At 30.8% G+C, this 21,645-nt stretch overlaps 1 protein-coding gene and 1 pseudogene across 2 annotated transcripts; one reads left to right on the top strand and one right to left on the bottom strand.

The window, feature by feature from the left end:
- Positions 1-1,833: 1,833 nt before the first annotated feature.
- BDCG_17088 lies at positions 1,834-1,914 on the bottom strand (annotated as a pseudogene). Its single transcript has one exon. The product of its transcript is annotated as a tRNA-OTHER (tRNA).
- Positions 1,915-16,727: 14,813 nt separating this feature from the next.
- BDCG_17087 (uncharacterized protein) lies at positions 16,728-17,261 on the top strand (the record flags this gene model as incomplete). Its single annotated transcript, XM_045426246.1, has 1 exon — positions 16,728-17,261. One exon carries the CDS (start codon positions 16,728-16,730, stop codon positions 17,259-17,261), a length of 534 nt encoding a protein of 177 aa, XP_045281168.1.
- Positions 17,262-21,645: the final 4,384 nt, after the last annotated feature.

Below are 21,645 nucleotides of genomic sequence, written 5' to 3'. Positions count from 1 at the left end.
CTTTGTATATAAGATTTGAAATTATTATTATTATTATTCTTCAATTATAGATGTATGCAGTCAGAGACTATAACATCTATCTGAGAACTTTAGTTCTCAGGGTTTTTTCTATGTCTGTAAAGTTAACTATTGTACATTCATCAATTTCAGATATGCAAAATCAGAAAATTTCAGCTCAGAATATAAAAACTGTTTACAAGTTACAGTGTTTTAACATCTTTTGATACTTTGAAATCATTTGACAATATCATGACAAAAGAAAAGAGAGAAAGAACACAGTCTCAAAGATAGACACATTAAATAGATAGATAGAAAGAAATTGAAAGAAAAAGATACAGAAAAAGATAAAGTAAAGAGAGACTATAACAAAATAAATTATTAAAAGAGAGTGTATAGCTGTTTTAACAGACTATATCTAATTAATTTTCTTCTCTTCATATTCAGATAATTCTGAATTTAGTCATTTTCTTATAGCTGCTTGAGTTTCTGATAGAAAGTCTATTAAGTATTTAATTCCTGTCTCAGTTGAGAATAAGAATCTTATATTTAATTGATTTAGATTATACTTCTCTTTCAATCTGACTCTGAGATTATTGTATAATACACAGTGCATTATAATATACTCAGAATTCTCATTTGTATTGCAGAATAAGCATTCTATTAAGTCAAATCTATCATCAAATCTTTGTATATAAGATTTAAAATAGTCATGTTCTAGTTTCAGCTGTATTATAGATGAGAATATTTTCTTTTTACATTTAATTAAACAAGATTTTCACTTGAGTTTTATTTCAAATCTTGAATAATGTATACTTTTCTTTTATTTCTGCTAGCTTTTATTTCACTTATCTAAACAAGATTCTTTCATTTTTCTCTTTATAAAAGATCAGAATATAATTTTTTGAATAGATCTGCTTAATTCTACACTCTTTTTTACAGCTGAATCAGCCAATTCATTGCCATGAATATTCATATAAGTAGAAACTTAGTGTAGATGAATTCTCAGCTTTGATGTTCTTCTCTTTTGAATTTTTAAAACAGAGTTTAAGATCAGTTCAAGATTTATTTAATTATTATAAATCTGACTATTTCTAAGTCTTTTTAAAGCAGCTTGACTATCAGAGAATATTTATATCTCTTTCAAACAATTTTCTCTTTTATAAGACTATGAGTACTAGCTATCTGCAGAATGCATCTTAAGCTAATTACATTTAACTCTCTATAATTAACTGATCACTGCATCTGTTCTCTCAGGCCAGTCACTAATTTTCAGGAATGTTAGTTAGTGACTGTCACTGCTCACTTGATGATGTACACATCAAGCTTCTGATTACTGATCTCAGTCTCATTAGATGTCTATAGATCTATCAATCAGTTATTATGACCTCACTCTGTATTAGAGACTAATCATAGACTTGATGACTGCAGTTCTCTCTGCCAGTATTAGGGCTTGACAGTGAGCTTGTAGACTCTAGTCTATCAGAATGCTCTGTCTAGAGTCTAAATGTACATCTAGATCTGCTAGTCAAGTGATTTTTAAAATTATTCTCTGTATTTGAAGAGAAGCTAGGCTCTGATAACAGCTCTAGTTAGAGACTCACTTAAGTAGTGTATAATCACTACATTAGGCTTGACTCTATATCATTAGAATCTTGACAGATGCATAGTAGAATAGTGAGATATTAGCATCTCATGCCAGCTCTGATAAGTGTTCACAGAATCTCACTTAACTAGTGACTTGACTTGTAGTAGAGAGTTCTACCTCATATCAAGCCTTACTAATTAGACTCAGCCTCTATTACATGGGGGCTTTCATGGGTAAGAAGTGACAGATGCCAGTGATGGGATTCGAACCCACGCACTTCTAATGTGTGCGGCCTTGGTTACCAGTCTTATCAACTGAGCCACACTGGCTAAGATTTGAAATAATTATGTTCTAGTTTCAGCTGAATTATAGATGAGAATATTTTCTTTTTACATTTAATTGAACAAGATTTTCACTTTGATTTTATCTCAAATCTTGAATAATGTATACTCTTCTTTTGTTTCTGCCAGCTTTTATTTCACTTATTTAAACAAGATTCTTTTATCTTTCTCTTTATAAAAGATCAGAACACTGTTTTTTAAATAGATCTGCTTAATTCTGAACTCTTTTTTGCAGCTGAATCAGTTAATTCATTGTCATGAATATTTATATGAGCAGGAACTTAATGCAGATGAATTATCAGTTTTGATATTCTTCTCTTTTAAATTTTCAAAACAGAGTTTAAAATCAGTTCAAGATTCATTTGACTATTATAAATCTGACTATTTCTAAGTCTTTTTAAAGCAGCTTGACTATTAGAGAATATTCATATCTCTTTCAAATTATTTCCTCTTTTATAAGATTTTATTTCAATGAGTTTGAAAGCTTTCACTATTGCAAATAGTTCAGCATCAAAGACTTCAGATTCACAGTCTAAATTTCAGAAATCTGAGATAAAATTAATATTATCTTCAGTATAAGCAATGCCTGTGTCTAATCTATTCAAATTCTCATTTTTTGAGCCATCTGAGTAGATCAGAATAGAGTCTTTTATATTAATTGTAGAGATCTTCTTCAAATACTGTTCATATTCTCTCTCTTTAGATAGTTCACTTATTTGTAAGTCTATGAGAGATTCCAGCTTTTCTCTTCAGAGAGATATCTTCTCATGATCAATTTTCTCAACATTTAATGAAGAAAATTGATTCTTAATAAGTGAACATAGTCTATACAGTTGAGAGGGCATTTTCTTTAAAGTATTATTCTCATTTCAATCAAGAAATCTATTTCAATCCAGTTCATTTCCTGAGTTAACTGATGGAAATGAAGAAGAGACTCTTTCTCTGATTATATGATTTGAGCTCATCTTCATGACTCTCAGAGCATAGTTCATACAGGCCTTTTCAAATCAAATAGCAGGAGATGAAATTGAAGCTTCAATTTCCATTGCTTTAATAGAAGATGACTTGAATACTCTCAGAATTCTTCTCAAAGCTCTGTTTTATAGACTTTGAAAGAGTTCAGTGAAGTTTTCTTAATTGTTCTATCAAACTTGAACTTCATAATCAGCTACTGAGATAATACAGACTATGTATAACTGTCTCATAGCCTGAAAGAATAGACCTCTCTCAGTATTTGATAGTCTGATTATACTATTCAGTAGTCTCTCTGCCTTGATGATTCTTTGTTGAATATGATATTTAAAATTCAGCTTGGAGTTTAATCATACTCCTAGCAATTTGACATTTAAACCGGGTTTAATCTCTTTATTCAAAAGAGTTAGACTTAGTTCTTTCTCATTAAACCTGGGAAAAAAGTGAATTAGCTCAGTTTTATTTATATTAAATTGAATTAGATTGATATCTGCTCTAACAAAGATTTCCTTTGCTGCTTTCTCAATCACTTCTAAATTCTCTTTGATTGTCTTTGAACTGTAGAGTAGATTAACATCATCTATATAACTTGAAGATCTTACTATTTTCATCTCTCTATTCTTGAATAGATATGCAGTGTATATTGCAAATAAAACAGGTGAGATTGGAGATTCTTGTGATACTTCTATTTTTATCTCAGTTTTATCTTGTTTTCTTCCATCAAAGAATAGTTGTATAATTCTTTTAGATATGAAACAATTAACTCATTTTATTAGAGAAAGTGGCAGTTTTAACATCTTCAAAGTTTGAATCATCTTAGACTTTGACACATGATCAAATGTATCTTTTATATCAATAAAAACTGCAGTTGAGACCAGGTCTTCATGCTTTGCTACTTGAACATCATGAATAACTGAGAGAACAGTATCAATTGCAGAACATTGTTTTCTATCTCTTATTTATTCATTAAATAGAAGAGAATCACTAATAGAGCTTATAAAAGATAATCTAGTAGCTATTATCTTTTCTAGAATTTTTCTCAAACAGTTCAACAGAGATATTACTCTATATGACTTAGAAATTGAAGTCTTTCTATTAGGTTTTGCAAGGATTACTTCAGTAGCTTCTCTCCAGCATTCAGAATGATAACCATTTTTTAAGAGATTGAAAAAGAGCTCAAAATATTCATTCTTCAAGTAGGAATATATGTTTTGAATAATTGAGTGATTAATTGAATCAGGCCCTGCAGCAGTTTTAATTGAACTTGAGAATATTACTGACTCTAGTTCATCATATATAAGCTCAGGTCATTCCCAGTTATTTTCATCAATATATTCATGAAATGACATATTCTCCTCTTCTAAATGTGATGAGTTTTGAAAGAGAATTCTCATAAAAGCTTGATATTTTTTCTCAAAAGAATTTGCTGTATATAATTCATTCTGAAATTCATATTCTAAGATTGGAAGCTTTGCTACACTTCTTGTTTTAGTATAGTTAAAGGCTTTGAAAACTTCTTTTTCTTATGCTTCTTCAAGAAATTTGTTCCAGCAATCTGTTTTGACTTTTTTAATATCTGAAAAATATTCATTTTGAATAGCTTTGAACTCTTCATCAGATATTAAGTGATTCTTTCAATCTCTCTTAGCAGTGACTAATTGCTTTCTTTTAGAAGTGATATTCTCATTTCATCAAGGTTTGAAATACTCAGAAGACTTTTTCTTTGAAATATTTTCTTCAATACTTGTTAGAAGAATAGATGTAATCAGCTTTGCTCTATTCTCAAGCATTTCATTTGATATATCTTGACTTTGATTTCAATAGAGCTCACTCTGTCTTTCAGATTTCAGCTGTTTTACTCTTTCTTCAACTGCTTTTCAATCAGCTTTATCAAAGTTATACTGATTAGAGAGAAGAGGATTTTCACTTCTTTGTTTTTCACTCAGTTCAATATCAAATTGAATGATCTCATGATCTGATTCTGAGGTTTCATTTGAATCAATAAATCAGTTTATAAGTCTTTTTTCAATTAGATTTTGTGACATGAAAGTTAGATCTATAATAGATTTCTGTTTCATGTCTTTTCTAAAGAATGTTTGTTGATCAGACTTGTTAACTAAATCTATTGAATGCTCAAAAGTTCATTCAACCAGTTTATCTGCTCTTACTGCTCTTGTGCACTCTGAGTTTCATCAGGAATGATGTGCATTGAAGTCTCCTGCAATTATAGAGTTTTTTAAGAGAGTTATATTCAAAAGTTCTCTATCAATTATTCAGGTATTGTTGTTTTCTTTCAATGATTTTTCATTATAGATATTTATAAGTTGAATAGTATCAAACTCATTATCTTTATCTATAATGTCACCCACTAGAATGTCAGAGTCAGATATGATATCAAATCTCAGATTAAATTAATATCTTGATCTTTTTCTCTCATAGATTGCTACTCTTGATTTTATCTCAGATTTTTCAGAAAGAAAGCAGTAATAGCTTAAATGAGAAATAATGTACTTTTGCTCAGTATCAAAGTTTGGTTCTTGAAGAAGTACAAAGTCAACTTTTTATTCAAATGCAATCTGAAGACAAGAATAAATGCAATTTGAGTTTCTATTCACATTGTTTTGAATAAATGTGATTTTTGAAGAGTTTTTAAACTTTTTTTGTTGTTTTTGTTGTACATTCATACTAAAAGAGAGTGAAGATATAGTAGAATCTAATCACTATCATCAGATAGTAGATTATAACTATTTTGAAAAGCAGGAATCTTAACTGCTTGCATTCTATCTAGTTTATTATCAGAGTCATTTCTCAATTCTCTAATCTTAACAGATGTTTGAGAATTCAAATTCTGTTTACATTTAGCTGAAGAATTGGAGTTTGAAGACCTAGATAGTTGAGAGTTTCTTCTTTTTGAGCTTGCAGTTGTGAATTTACTAGCTTGACTTTTCTCTTCAGTTTTAGATTCACTTTGAGCTTCATCTTTTCTTCAGTTCTTCTGAGTTCTTGAAGTAAATACACATTCTTTTGAGCTAGATGCATGTTTTTCTTTGCAATTGAAGCACTTAAGCAGAGTATGTTGACATATTTCATCTCTTTTTAAGCATGTTTCACATTTATGCTCACTAGTTTTGTGATCTCTAGCACAGAATGCGCATTTTGAGTCTCTGAAACAAGAGATTGCAAAGTGTTCATATCTTTGACAGTTTGAACACTGTGTTTGAGCTTTGAGATTCATTCTTGAATCTTTATATTCATGAACTCTCATTTTCAAACCTGCTACTCTTACTTCAGAGATTCTTGATTATTTAAGTGTCTTTATATACACTAGAACAGAGGCATTTCTTCTGCTCTGTCTGAACTCAATTGAATTAAGTTATACAGGCTCTTTTCTCAGTTGAATAGAGTTGTATTCTTCTAATTCATTTTTGAGAAGCAGCATTCCTTTCTCACAGTCAAAAATTTCAACTGAAATATCATGAAGAATGAATTTGTCTTAATTTTCATCTCTTTCAGATAGAATTGTTGTATTCAGTAGAGATTCTATTGCTGATTTCCAGAGATTCTCATTCTGAATGAGGAATTCTGCACTGAATTCAGGCATTGTAGTCAAAATAATAGAGTTTTCAAAGAAAGATGGCTCAATTGAAGCTATGACTGGTTTTTGAACTTCAATATCAGTCATTAACTGAGAAAAGAACTGCTGATTAATTTCATTTCTAATTCTGAAAATAAGATTTGAGTTTAGCTTGTTTTTTTGCAAGCTCTCCTGATTTGAGACTTTGAGAATAAGTCTTCTATTTCTGAAGATTTGAAAGTTCTTCTCTTTTTACATTTCTTTTTTTTCCTTTCTATGAACAGAGGTCTGAGAAATATTCTTCTCAGTTTTCTCAGAATTTTGAGCAGATTTTGAACTAGCAGGTTTGGAGACAGCAGATTCTGCTACTTAAGCATATGTTTTCTTCTGATTTGAAGAAGAAGATGAAGAAGTAGAAGATGAAAAAGAGTCAGTGACTGTACTGAAAGATTTCAATGTTTTTTGAATTGTGTTTGAAATTTCAAGTTTGAACTTGATCACTTCTTGAAGTTGTCTAGCCTGAGTATGAAGAATTAACAGAACTTCTTCATTCTCCTCACTCAGACACTGTTTTCCAAGAATTTTGCTTACTTTTTCCAGTTTCTGTATTTCAAGAACTTGTTGTTTCTCTATTTCTTCCTTCTTTCTTCTCTTTAGAATTTCAATCTCAGAAATGACATCTGAGAAAACATCTTTTTCCACATCAACTGAGTGTACTCTTGAACTCATTTTACTCACTGAATGAAAAGTTGGTCAGACTGTTTCAATTGAGAGATTTATCAGTATATTTTCAAATGAAAAGTTGGTCAGACTGTTTCAATTGAGAGGTTTATTAATCTATTTTCAAATGAAAAGTTAGTCAGACTGTTTCAGTTGAGAGATTTATTAGTCTATTTTCAATTGAAAAGTTAGTCAGACTGTTTCAAAAGAAAAATGAAAGACTTTTGTGTATAAAACACCTGATTTTTTTCACACTAGTTCAGTAACTAGGTTAGATTTTTGAAGAGAATCTAATAAACTAAAAGTGATTTTTAAGATAAATCAATAAAATCTTTACAAACTCTTTCTTGAGATAAAGTGAGGAAAAGTATGATATCAATTGATAATAAATCAGATAATATGACAGTTTTTGAGAGAAAAACTGACAAAAAATAAGTCAATTTTTTGCAGAGAAATTGATTAAAACTATTCAATTTTATTCTAAATCATTCAATTCTCCTCACACAACAAGTGTGCAACTCAAATCAGTCAATAAAGAGTGTAAAAGAGAATTAAGTATTAATGAAAGCTCTTCAGCCACTGAAAAAGTAATTCTTACTTAAAAGAATATGAAATTATGACAGAAAACAACTCTGTTTTTAATTCTTTGTAAGAATATTGTGTAAAACCCAGAGAAAAACACCTTACTTTTTCAACAGAAGTAATGTGATTCAAAGGTTGCTTAAGCCAGCGTATGATTACAGACGTACGCCGGCTTCTTATATATTGAATCTCGTACGCTAAATTAATTAGTGGCCGCTAGAGCTCTCTTTACATTCATACACTAGTAGTTTGAAAGCAGCTGCATTATTATCTGATGATTATACATTCTTCTGAACTATATTCTTCTTCATCAGATTCAGTCACATTCATGTGACTATGTTGTATGTTCTAGCTTCATGTGAATTAGCTCATCACTAGCATTTCACAATCATGTGATCTATTTCTGATTTGGCTAGTGTTCTGTGTATGTCCTCACAAAGAAACTTTCACTATATTACATCACTCATTCACTAACTTTTCTCATTCTTCAATCATCATCTTCATCATTGTTATCATCAAATATTATCATCTTATTCAAGATTTCTATTCCTTCTTCTGTTCAACTCTTTCCATCTGTTTATCTATCACTTTGTATGCATTTCTGGTAATAGCTCTCTGTTCTCACAACAAGTGTCATTGTAGTGCTCATATCAGGCAGTTTGTTAGCAGTAAGTGTAATGCATTGTGAAATATATGTGATCAGGACTTGTTTATCTTCTAATGATTGTCAGAATGTACTATTATAAATGATATATCTTCTTCATCTTCTCATACACTTCTGACTGTTTCCTTCAGTGGGTTTCTGATTGTGTTTTCTGGCACAATTTTGTGTGAACGCAGATGCTGATATGTTTGTTTTTATTCACATAGAATCTTCACATGTTGACAGATTCATGTTCATCAATGATAGTGAACCTGATGTGAAATCATTGATCAAGAACTTGAAGAATATGATAATGAAGAAATTGTCTGTGTCATATGTGATCAGATCTCCTGCGTCTCTCTCTGTTTCTTCTGTTTCTTTCTCTGCCACTTTCTCTCAATCTTCTACATCTGTTTCTGTGTCTGATTCTCCTGCTTCTGCTACTTCTGTTCCTGTGACCCTCACTTCTGCTACTTCTGCTCCCTCTTGTTTTACCATCTCTGCTTTTGTTATCAGCTCTTCCTGTTTCAAGGAGATGTTATATAGGCTTAATGAATCATGTTTCTCAGTGTATACACTTCCACCCTTCTTATCAACCTCTAGAACAATCTATTGTTCAAAGATGATGTATGACATGACTATCTGAAGCTTGATCACAGACACTGATTATTACATTCATTTTAAATATTCATGATGAGATAATTGTCTGTTCATTTCAGAGAATCACTTCTTCTCTCAACAGTGTTGAGATTGTAAGTCTTTTTCTTTTTATCTTTTCTTTCTAACACTGATTTTTCTATTCTTAGAAAAAATCATTATGAGTTTTATTATGCATGAAGTTATGATATTCACAGATATTAAGGAACTTTTCATAACTATTAAATTCAATATTGCAGATACATCTGCTCTAATGAATATCTTCAGCATGATTGACCTGTATCAGCCTATTCTCTAATGTTTATCATCTGACTTTGTGATGCAGATGAAGAATATCTGTGTTTTTAGAAATAGAAATACAGATATCATTCTCTTTTACACTCACAGATGTGAGGCTCATACATCTTGTCTGAAATGTTGTCATGAGAATGAGCTGTTTGCACACTGTGTTCTGCTTTCTGTATTTCTCTGTGTTTCTCTCTCTCTTTCTGAGAAGCCTCATGTGTGTTGTAATTGTGTGTACAACTCTAAGGTCAGCAGATGTTTATTTGATAACTGTTCTCATCTCTGAGTTTGTAATTTTCATATACTAATAATGATTCTTAGTTGCTTCAGCATCAGAGATCATTCTACTCAAAGATGATAATACTGCTAAGACTACTCTCTCTCACTCTCAAGCTTCTTCTATCACTTTCTCTCTCTCTTCTGCAGAGAAGGCTGTGCACACACTGAGTTATAAGTGTTCAGTTCTGAGTGACTCTTATTATTTGTTCAGTTCTATGTCTCTCTCTTTCATTTCTTTTATCTCTGTTCCCTCTTTCTTGACTTCTGATTCTGCAGATTTCATGCTCTTCTTTAATTTCTCTACATGTACATGTATGCATTTCTATATTGGTATTTCAGTCAATCTTGTGATAAATGACATTAATGTTGTATGCAGAGCAGTAGAGGAATCAGAGATGTGCATGACATTATTATAAGAGTGACTTACAGCTCTTGAATTTCTTGCAGATCTCAAGTTTTGAGATTTTCTTTGTTTTTAATGTTTTTCAGGTGACATGGTATTGAAAATAGATTAAACATGTGACATATGAAAATAGATGAGATGTGTATAATAACATTTGTCTTTTTATAACTGACTCTTACAGTTAATGATCAATTCATTATTTCTTTTCTTTTCTTATACTTTTTCTTTATCTGCTAGTCACTACTCTTACATGATCTCTATATAGTACAGCATTCAGTGACTAGGTTCAGCAGCTTTCATTTTTGTGATTCTGTCTTATACATTATACTGTCTCTCTTTGCTCACTCAGATCACTACAGTGAACAGCTCATTGAAACTAATCTTATTCAATCTCTGAGTGTTCTCAGAGGTTGAGATGACTTGATTTCACATATTTATAAATGTTTCAGATAGTTCATTCTCTGTGATCTTTATAATTAAACTGATATAAACAGTCAAATTCAACTCTGAATTTCTTTTTCTTCTGCAATCTGACTCACATGCAAGTCTGTTACTTTGAGATCACTCTTTACTGTGTTGCATCTGCTGTCTGTGATGTGTTATCATATGATCAGCTACAGTCTCATCACTTATTGAAGTGTGATGTTTATCTGATTTCTTCATTTCTTCTCATTCTTTTCTTATAATTATGAAAAGGTTGAAATAAGTGAGATCATCTGATTTGTAAGTGTCTATGATTTCTCTTACTTTATAAGACTTTTCAATTGTAAGTCTCTTCTTTTTCAACACTGATAATAGTGCTGTGAATAATCATAATTCACTCAGGTCTTGCATCTTTGCTTTTATAAGTTGTGAATCATTGATTAAGTTGTGTAAGATTCATCTCTCTGATTCTTTTAATGTGTACATTTCTAGAGAATGTGATTTGAGTATTTTATATGACTCAAATCATCTAGGTTGAAACTTCTCAGAACTCTCATTGTGTATGAGAACTTATATTCTCATCTTGAGACTCAATTTCTTAACAAGTGAGTCTTGTATTCTTTTCAATTGAATTGCTCAGTTCAGAAGTAACTCATTAGCTTTTACATGTGCATGACTGATCTCTTTCAATCTTGATTTCATATTTACAACTGTTGTGTCTGCAACTGCTACTGCTGTATTTGTAACTGCTATTTCTGCTATGTCTGCAACTGCTGTTTCTGCTGCATCTGTAACTGCTTTCTCTCTCATCTTTTCTGAAGCATTCTCTGAGATGCACAGATGCAATTCATACAACAGGTAGAATGATGAATGCTTGAAGACTGCATGCTGTTGAATCTGCATGATCAGTAGTGCCTGTCTGAGATATTCATCTCATAGTCTCATAGACTTATTCACTAGATATTTCATCAGCATGTTGCTCAAGATTTCATTCAAGTGTTTCATCTTCTCATTCATCTGCAGATAATATGACATTGTTCTACAATATCTTATCTGTAACTGACTCATAAAATGTCTCACTACTTCTTTTACAAGATTCACACTGTTATCAGTTAGAATCTCACATGACATTTCATAGTTAACATAGATCTTATCATGTAGAAACTTTATCATCATCTTCTCTATTACCTCTGAAACTGCTTTTGCAACTGGCCAGTCAGTAGTGTAATTAATAGCAGTGATTATTCATTGATTTTCATTTAATATTCATGATAATATGTCTATGAGATTCATCTCTCATCATTTAAACAGTTGTATTGTACACTTTATCTGATATTACACTTTCTTGCATTCTAACTCTTTCTTAGATTCTTTCATGACCTGACAATTCAGACACTTATGAGTGTATATCTGAATGTTCTCAGCCATGCTTGATCAGTATGCTCTTGATTTGAGTATGCTTATGAGTTCAGGGCTTTCTAAGTGACTGAATTCCTTGTACATATAAGTCATTAAGTCATGTCTAAATGAAGGTTCTAGATAGAGAGCTTCTGTGTATTCTAGATTGTGATAAAGCACAACATTATTTTTCAATTTTTTCAGCTTGAAGTTCAGAAGCATCTCTTCTACTACTTTCACAAGATGCTTATCATCTGACATCTTATCATTCTTCAAGTGAGAGATTATGATATTCACTCATTCTGATTCCTTGCATTCTCTCAGTGTGTTTAATATGAATATCTCTTATATCTGATTCATAGAACTCTTACTCATGAAATCAGGTCTGTGACTGATTGTATCAGATATCACTGTGTCTGATCTCTTTCAGTATTTAATATGAAAATTGTACACTTGAAACTCTGAGATTCAATGTGCTAAGTATTTGAAAGATTTTATTATTAATTATAGATAGATAAGACTTTTATGATCTGTGATCACTATTATTGTATGCTTATTATTGATATATCTATCTTATAACATCAGCATGTGCTTAATTACTAGCAATTTCTTTTCATACACTGAGTAATTGAGCTCAGCATCTGATAGTTTTCTATCATCATATATCATCAGATGCAGCTTGCTGTTCTTACTCATCTGTAGAAGAGTGTCTCTGATAGCTCATTTAAATGTGTTCATCTCAATGTAGAAAGGTTTATTATGATCTGATTGAATAAGCACTGAGAATGTTGTTATACATTCTCTCAGTGTGAGAAAAGCCTCTTCATATGTGATATTTCAGATAATTGAACAAAACTTCTTCTTTCACAGATTTGCATCTGTTTCTCTTAAGAGATCTGAGAGTGATACAGATATTTGTATAAAATCCTTAATGAATCTGCAGTAATATGAGACCAACTCAAGAAACTATTATACATGATATATGTTTCTCAGCTGTGATCAATTTGCTATGATATTCAATTTCTCTGAGATGAGATGTATACAGTCATCACTCATTACATGTTCTATGAACTTCAACTCTTCTGTTTCAAACATACACTTGATTAATTTAATATAGAGCTTATACTCTGTCAGAGTTATAAGCACTTTATCAAGATACTTCAGATGTTTGTTATATGAGTTTAAAAAGACTAGAATGTTATTGAGATATATAAGACATGAGATTTCATTCTGTTTATAAAGAATTATATTCATCATTGTTTGAAAGATGACAGGTGCATTTATCAGACTGAATGATATTATCAGAAATTTAAACTTCTCTCATTGTATATTAAATGTGGTTCATGAGACTGACAGTTCATTTACATGAATCTGTCAGTATTCTGAGAGAAGATTAATCTTCAATAGATATCAGGTATTTTCAACTGTATTCAACTGTTGTTGAATTCATGACAGTGAATATTCATTCTTGATTGTAAGCTTGTTAAGTGCTTGATAATTAATACACATTCATCACTCTTCACCCGCCTTTTTCATGAATAGAACTGAAAAGTCTCATGTGCTTGATGAGAATTGTATGAGATTATATTCTAGAAGGTCTGTGATCTGACACTTCTGTTCTTCAAGATGTATTTGTGACAGAGAATATGCATTCTGATTGACTGGTTTTGCATCCCCTGTGTCAATCTCATATACAAATCCTCATTTCAGCAGCAATTTCAGTGAAAGATCTGTTCAGAAGACCTTCTCATACTTCTTCAGAAGCTTCTTCATATGCTTATTCTCTCACATATTCTTTATCTTGATTTTCTTCACTTTCAGGTCTTGTATGACATACAGAATGCTTTCAGATGAGATCTTATAAATTGTTCTCTTTACTTATTAATGTGTAAGCAGATTTAATTCTTCTATATCAGAGATATGAAATGTTCTTCTCATATCAGTTGATAGAATCATATGAATTATTTTCTTTCTATCACTCAACTGTATATGATATATACATCATTGAATCTGCAGATTGAATCTTTGAAATCAATTAAGTCTGAGAATAAGATTGTATTTCACATTCTGCAGCTCTTGCACTTAAATATAGCAAGATCATTCTCTGAAGTGCAAGGAAACTCTTACTTTTACAGATGATATCAAATATCAGTTATCAGATAATCTTATGCATCAGAGATTCTTCACTCAGTAGACTTCTTTCAATCTTCAGATTATATAATTATCAATATATTATATAGAAGCTTCTATATCTGTTAACACTTTTGCAGCTATCTCTCAATTCTTACTCAAGTGCTCTCTATACATTAACATTTCAGATCTTAAGATATTAAGATAAGTGTTCACTTTATTATTCTTATCTGCATCTTATTCAGAAGTCTGCTTCTTCTTTATATTTATAGAATTCAGAGAGTTATCTAACACAGGCATCTCTTTCACTTTGAAGACTTTTCATAGAATATCAGCAACTGCAAGTGTCTCTGAGCTCACTGATTCTGCTAGTTTTTTGACTCTCTTGCTTCTCTTGACTGCATACACTGAGTGTAATTTTTTGCATCATGATTTTGACATCTGCAGTTGAAGCAAGCTTAATACTTATAATATCAAGATTTTCACTCAGAGAATTTCTTTTTCAGAGAATTCAGTGCTTTAGTGATGACATTCAAATCTAGATTCATCACATCTAAGTGTGTGACTTATATCATAGAAGTCTGATTATCTGTTCTCTGCTGAGATATACTCAATTACAGTATTTTCTATTATAATTGACTTACTTGTTTCTGTACAATGAGAATATTATATGCTTTCTTCACTATATCTGACTGTGAGATTAAGCATTTTCATTTCACTTTCAACTCAGATATAAGATCATGAATAAAGATCTATAAACAGAAAGATGTTGAAAGCTCTTCATTCAATATGAGATAGTATAAGCTGAAGTGTGTGAAGTATAATATAAGATTATCTACTTATCTACACTCTATGAAGTGTTTATAACACTTGTTTTATATATTCACTTTCTCAAAGTTGTACAAGATTCATTTGAAAAACTCATTTTATGTTTATGAAAATGAATATTACTCTGAGTCTGTGAGATTCATCTTTTTATCAGTTATTTATAATGACTTTACTTTTCTGTATAGAAATATGACAGATCTTAAAACTTGTTAAAATTCTGTTAACTGTCTGTCTGTGAGTTCATATTCAATCTGATAATATAATTGTATCTGACTTAGTCAGCTGATTGCAGCATCATTTTTTCAGTCATCATTGAAGCTTAGTAACTTCAGCAGATCTCTTAGCTTGATGTATCTTATACTTGAATTCTCATTCTGCACAGTGATCTCTGATGATGTGTACACTTCTGAAGAGATTGTGAACAATTATAATAAGATCTTCAGATTCAGTATAGTTATCTATCTGTGTAAACATTCAATCTTCTGCTGCAGATCTAAGATCTGGTTTTCTCTATTCTTATTGATGATGATAATTGCATCAGTGAAGCTCTTTATAGTGAATACTTAGTCTGCAGTGAATACTAATTATTATTTGACTTCTGTCTCAGTCTGTCACTGTGTATGCAAGACCTCAATCTTGTTTAGAATTCTTATATATGTATAAAGCTTTGATTTCAGTTCAGCTGTCTTAACTGCTTTTCTTACTGTTTTAAGTAATCTCTCTGAGAGATTCTGCATATCTTCTAGTTCAGGTAGCAGAGAAGAGTGTTATTTATATCAGCTAGAGAAGATATTCATTTCAGTGGTTTTTCATTGATTGTATGATATCTATTATTATATCACTATATCACTGTATTACTATATCATTATATGATTTCTGTTATCATTGTATGACTCTGATGATGATCACTTCTCTCTTTTATTCTTCTTTTGAGTAGAGAGCAGACTTCTTTGAATCTGGTTCACTGCTCTCATTCTCTTTCTCACATCTCATCTGTTCACATCTCATATGTGGCATTCACCTGAGTGTGAAGTTTTCCCTTAATAAGTGAAGCAGCATCAATCAGATACTCTTCTACTCACTGCTCTTCATATACTATCTTTTGAGATATTCTAGAACCACACTGACATGATAACTATGAATCACTTTGTAGATGAAATTATCATGCTCTGGAGAAGCCTGTGCTTCTCACCAGTTTTTAGACATACTATCAGATGTGATTCAAAGGTTGCTTAAGTCAGTGTACAATTACAGGCGTACGCCGGCTTCTTATATATTGAATCTTGTACGCTAAATTAATTAGTGGCCGCTAGGGCCCCCTTTACATTCGTACGCTAGTAGTTTGGAAGCGGCCGCGTTATTATCCGACGGTCGTACGTTCTTCCGAACCACAGTAAAAAACTATTTCTAAGATCTTTTTTTTTTATTGCATTAACTGCTGCAGAAGAATGAGATAGAAACTGCTAAGATATACACTACTGTATACTCTCTACCAAGACTTTCCCTCTTCAGAGTCTTGATATTATAGAGAATATAAGTCTGTTTCTATATAATAATGTAAATATTGCCAGCAGGATGTAGAGGAACTGGTTATTTATATCTCAAAATAGAAGACTTTGTCAATGATTATATCAATATAGAGTTAATTCTCAAATTCAATAGAAATCTAGTGTTGCTGTTCTCAATCCCTTGCAGAATCTATTGAATATTAAGGTATTAAAACTAGATTTAATATATCTCACTGTGCAGGGATCAAAGGCTCAGTCAGACCTTGGAGTATACTGATTTTATAGTTGTTGTGTCTGCCAATTATGTATCGAGTACAGTTGCTGAGGTATCTTTTTGTACTTTTCTGTCGGGGATGGGCCAGGTTGAGAGGGGTGGTACAAGGGTGAGACTTGGCGTTGATGTCTAGATACAATACGCTGAAGACAGACCACGGAGGTTGCACTTCAGAAGTGGCTGTTGATTATGTGCTTGATATTATCGCCGAGGTATCTTTTTGTATTTTTCTGCCGGGGATGGGCCAGATTGGGAAGGGCGGTACGAGGGTGAGACTTGGTGTTGGTGTTTTGGAACATCAAAGATGGACAGGGTTTTCGCGGAGGTCGCTCCTCAGATATCTCCACAACTACAGATCGGGAATCTTCCAAAATCGAGAAGATTGGTGCATATGGCTAGGTCTCTTCACCTTACAATTTGTATGGCAATTTGGCCCGGGGTTGTGGTGTGGTAGGGGAGAATGGGGGATAATCCCACGCAGGAGTTCCGAACGATGTCTGGTTCACGTTTGGCTGGATAACTCCACCACCACACGGGGTATGCGGTCGGCGATGGGGTCAAAATGCTCGTATGATCGAGGGCTTTTCGATGGATCTATCGGCGGGTTCTTATTCGAAAAATCGAGCGAGTTCGTGGTGGAGCGGTTGCTTGATATCTGATCTGTAACTTATTAACACTGCTGTCTCTGTCTTCAATCTGATATAAATAACACTCTTCTCTGCTATCTGAATTAGAAGATATGTAGAATCTCTTAGAGAGTTTACTTAAAGTAGTAAGAAAAATAACTAAGACTGCTGAACTGAAATTGAAGCTCTATATATATATAAGAATTCTAAAAGAGATTGAGATCTTGTGTACACAGTAACAAACTGAGATGAAAGTTAAATAACAATTAATATTCACTGCAGATCAAGTATTCACTATAAAGAGCTTCAGTAATCTAATTATCATTATTAATAAGAATAAAGAAAATCAGGTTGTAGATCTACAGCAGAAGATTAAATATTTATACAGATAAAAAATTATACTAAATCTGAAGATTTTACTATAATTATTTATAATCTCTTTAAAAGTATACACATTATCAGAGATCACTGTGCAGAATGAAAATTTAAATATGAAATATATTAAGCTGAGAGATCTTCTGAAACTATTAAGCTTTAATAATAACTGAAAAAATAATGCTGTAATCAGCTGACTAAGTCAGATATAATTATATTATTAAATTAAATATAAACTTATAGATAGACAGTTAACAGATTTTTAATAAGTTTTAAGATTTGCTATATTTCTATACAGAAAAGTGAAGTTATTATAAATAACTGATAAAAAGATAAATCTTACAGACTCAGAATAATATTCATTCTTATAAATATAAAATGAGTTTTTCAAATAAATCTTACATAACTTTGAGAAAGTGAATATATAAGATAAGTGTTATAAATACTTTACTGAGTGTAGATAAGTAAGTAATCTTATATTATACTTTATACACTTCAGCTTATACTATCTTATATTAAATGAAGAGCTTTTAATATCTTTCTATTTACAGATCTTTATTTACAATCTTATATCTAAGTTAAGAGTAGAATGAAAATACTTAATTTTATAATCAGATACAGTGAAGAAAGCATATAATATTCTCATTGTATAGAAATAAGTAAGTCAATTATAATAAAAAATACTGCAATTAAGTATATCTTAATAAAGAATGAATAATCAGACTTCTATAATATAAGTGTAATAAGCTGCGTCTGATCAATTATATAGACTATTTTATTACACTTTACAGATTACAGATTTCTATCACTTCATTCTTAATCACTGATTCTCAATCATCAATTCTCAGCTACTATAAATGTGTATAAATTCTTTCACTCTGAAGCTTCACTGTGTATATCACTATATATGTGTATAAATATTCACTTTGATCACTGATTCTCGCACTTTCTCTTTCTTTTTCTTCTTTAATGTCTTTCACTTTATTATATAAGATCTATAAATATTATACTGATTCATTCAGTGTAGATCTCTTATACTTAAAAAACATTCATTATCTTCTCATTAGAAATGATTATTCATTGAGAAGATATCTGAATGTGTAACAACATATAAGAAAGAGAAATAATCAGTTAAAGTAGATACTGAGTTCTTAGATAGAAGCTTACTCATCAGTTGCTCTGACTCTGTAATAAGATCTTATAAGAGAACAAGATCTTATAAAGAGAATGTCAGTGAAAGATCTGAGAGTTCTGACATCTCAGATATATGAGATATTTATATAATTACACTTCTTTAAATTTCACAAATATTACATATCTGATAAATGATATAATCATATCTAATAATAATATGAGAGAACTCTTGAACATGAATATAGAAGTAATATTACAGTGGCTTTAAGCAATGTTAAAATTACAACAGTAATAGATAGCTAATATACATACAACTCAACAACTCTAATATGAGAAAATTCAATAATTAATTCAATAGAGAACTCATGCAACTTCAGCATCTATAGAATTAAATATAAAAGTACTGAAAGAACACTTAGATACTTCTGTATATTTTAATACTATTAATCTCACACTCTACTCATCATGAAGAATGAAAATACTCATGAAACTGAGTATAGATAAAGATGTCATCAGTTTATTAATTAATCAAGATTAATATATTAATGAATAATTGAAGAATTGTATGAAACAGAAGTTTCATTTATAAATAAAAGCATGTGAATCAGCATTGCAAATGTCTGATAATATCATCAAATATCTTGATATTCTGTTTCAAGACACTGTTATATAATAGAAAGTATTAGATTAGTTACAGAGTATCTGACAGAGAAACACTTCTCTCACAACATTTATTCCTGACTTTGACACTCAGATCTTAGAAGTAGGTGATCAATCTTGAGAGAATCAAATGAAGATTAACATACTCAAGAAGACATTGACTTTCAAACTCTTATATACTCTTATAAGTGTAAACAAAGACCTGACTTATAAAGACTTCTGCATATAACTCAGAACATTGAATAATCATCTTATCAAGTTCAGGAGTATACAGAACAGTAATAGAAGATGTTACATTACTTATACATCTACACTGAAGAATAACAATAATAATGCAGATATTATAAACTGAGTAGATTTAAATATCTATATATAAGTAAGAGTTTTCACTATCTGAACAGGCTTCTGAGTTTCTGAAATCACTTCTGAAGAAGTCACTAATTAATATTAACATGAAGTATACATCAATTATAATCAATCAGAACATATTACTTTTCACTGCTAATTAATCTATATATTTTCTCACTTAAGAGAAAGATCAGTATCTTCTCACTTAAGAGAAAGATTAGTATCTTCTCACTCAAAGAATGAATCAGCATCTGTCTGTATCAATCACATTATAGTAGAGAAAGATTCAGAGAATAACTATAAGAATATCTCAATGAAACAGGGAAAAGATTAACTTCTGTTTAAATTCATAAATAGAAGCTTAAAGAGATTAGATAATAATAATTTGAAGAAAAAATAACAATGAATGCAATTCTTGTATCTACTATGAACAATAATATATATAATATGAAAGTCATGATAGACAGCAGTCTATGTTATTATACAATAATTAAATCTTCAGTTATAAAATATTACAATCTTCAGTGTATTCTCTTATCAAAATTCTAAGTTCTCACAGAATTTGATGACTCAAAAGACATTTATACTCATTACATGATGAAGTTGACTATAGATGTTAAAGAATATTAATATAAAGATGTTTATATATACAAAGTTAATAATCTCAATTATAATCTTATGTTAGAACTTGTCTGACTATCTGAATAAAGCATCTTACTAGACACTTGAAACAGAAGCTTAATATTTCTCAATAATGATAGAATTCACAAAGATGATATTTATAAAATCATGAATCTGATACAGATCTCTATCAATATGTATAAAATACTCTGAAAAAGAAGTTGTTAACAGAATCACTGATAAAATCATTAATAGTAGAATTATATAATAATCTACTCTGTCAGTCTGATCAATATTAAAAAGACTCTAGAAAAGTTATTCTATATTATAATAACAGATTATTATACAAAACTCTCTTAATAATATCACAAATATCTAGATATCTTTTAATAAGATAATATTATAAATATATCTCTCTTATGAGGCTCAGAAGTGAACCACAGTATCGCCCCGGTGGCCGAATGATTAATGCGGCCACCTGGTAGCGCCTTGGCGTGGGAAACCAAGGCGCGTGGGTTCGAAACCCGCAGGGATACATTAAATCCGGAACTCAAGCACCTCAGGTTTCTAATAAATACAGAGGTGTACAAATCGCTCCAATGAATCGCTCTATGTTCCTGGGCTGGGAAGTTATTATCGCATGTATCTAATTGTCACTCCTTTGTATTTTTCTATGTTCTTGTTATCTTGGTGTGGTCTCAACACCTGTATTTCCTCCTGTATAATCAACACTTGACCTGTATTTAACATCACGCAAGGACTCATCATAAGCTCCGCTTGCATATGAGTATAATGGAAGAATAATAATAATAATAATAAAGAACCACAGTATTAAATTAGAAAAGAAGAATAATAAAGACTCTGAATTATTATAAGATCTTCTTTATAACATGTTCTGAGATGAACTTCTTCTTCTTTGAAAGACACTCAATGATCTGTTGAATAAAGAATTTATATATATTAATAACTCTTCTACTGTAGTCTCTATTCTCTTTGCAAAAAAACCAGATAAAGAACTTCAATTCTGTGTGAACTATTAAGAACTGAATAGATTAATAAAGAAGAACTACTATTCTTTATCTCTTATCAATGAAACTCTAGCTCATATTGAACAAGCTCAATGATTTATAAAGTTAGATATTATTATCACATTTCATAAGATTTATATCACTGAAGAAGATGAGTAATTTATAGTATTCTGAACATAATATGATCTTTTTGAATGAGTAGTTACACTCTTCAGACTGATCAACACTCTCAGTATATTTCAGAAGTATAT

This window comes from Blastomyces dermatitidis, assembly GCF_000003525.1.
Source record: "Blastomyces dermatitidis ER-3 genomic scaffold supercont1.5, whole genome shotgun sequence".
NCBI lineage: Eukaryota > Fungi > Ascomycota > Eurotiomycetes > Onygenales > Ajellomycetaceae > Blastomyces > Blastomyces dermatitidis.
Note: the sequence above shows the minus strand (reverse complement) of the source record. Positions and strands in the feature narration are given on the sequence as shown.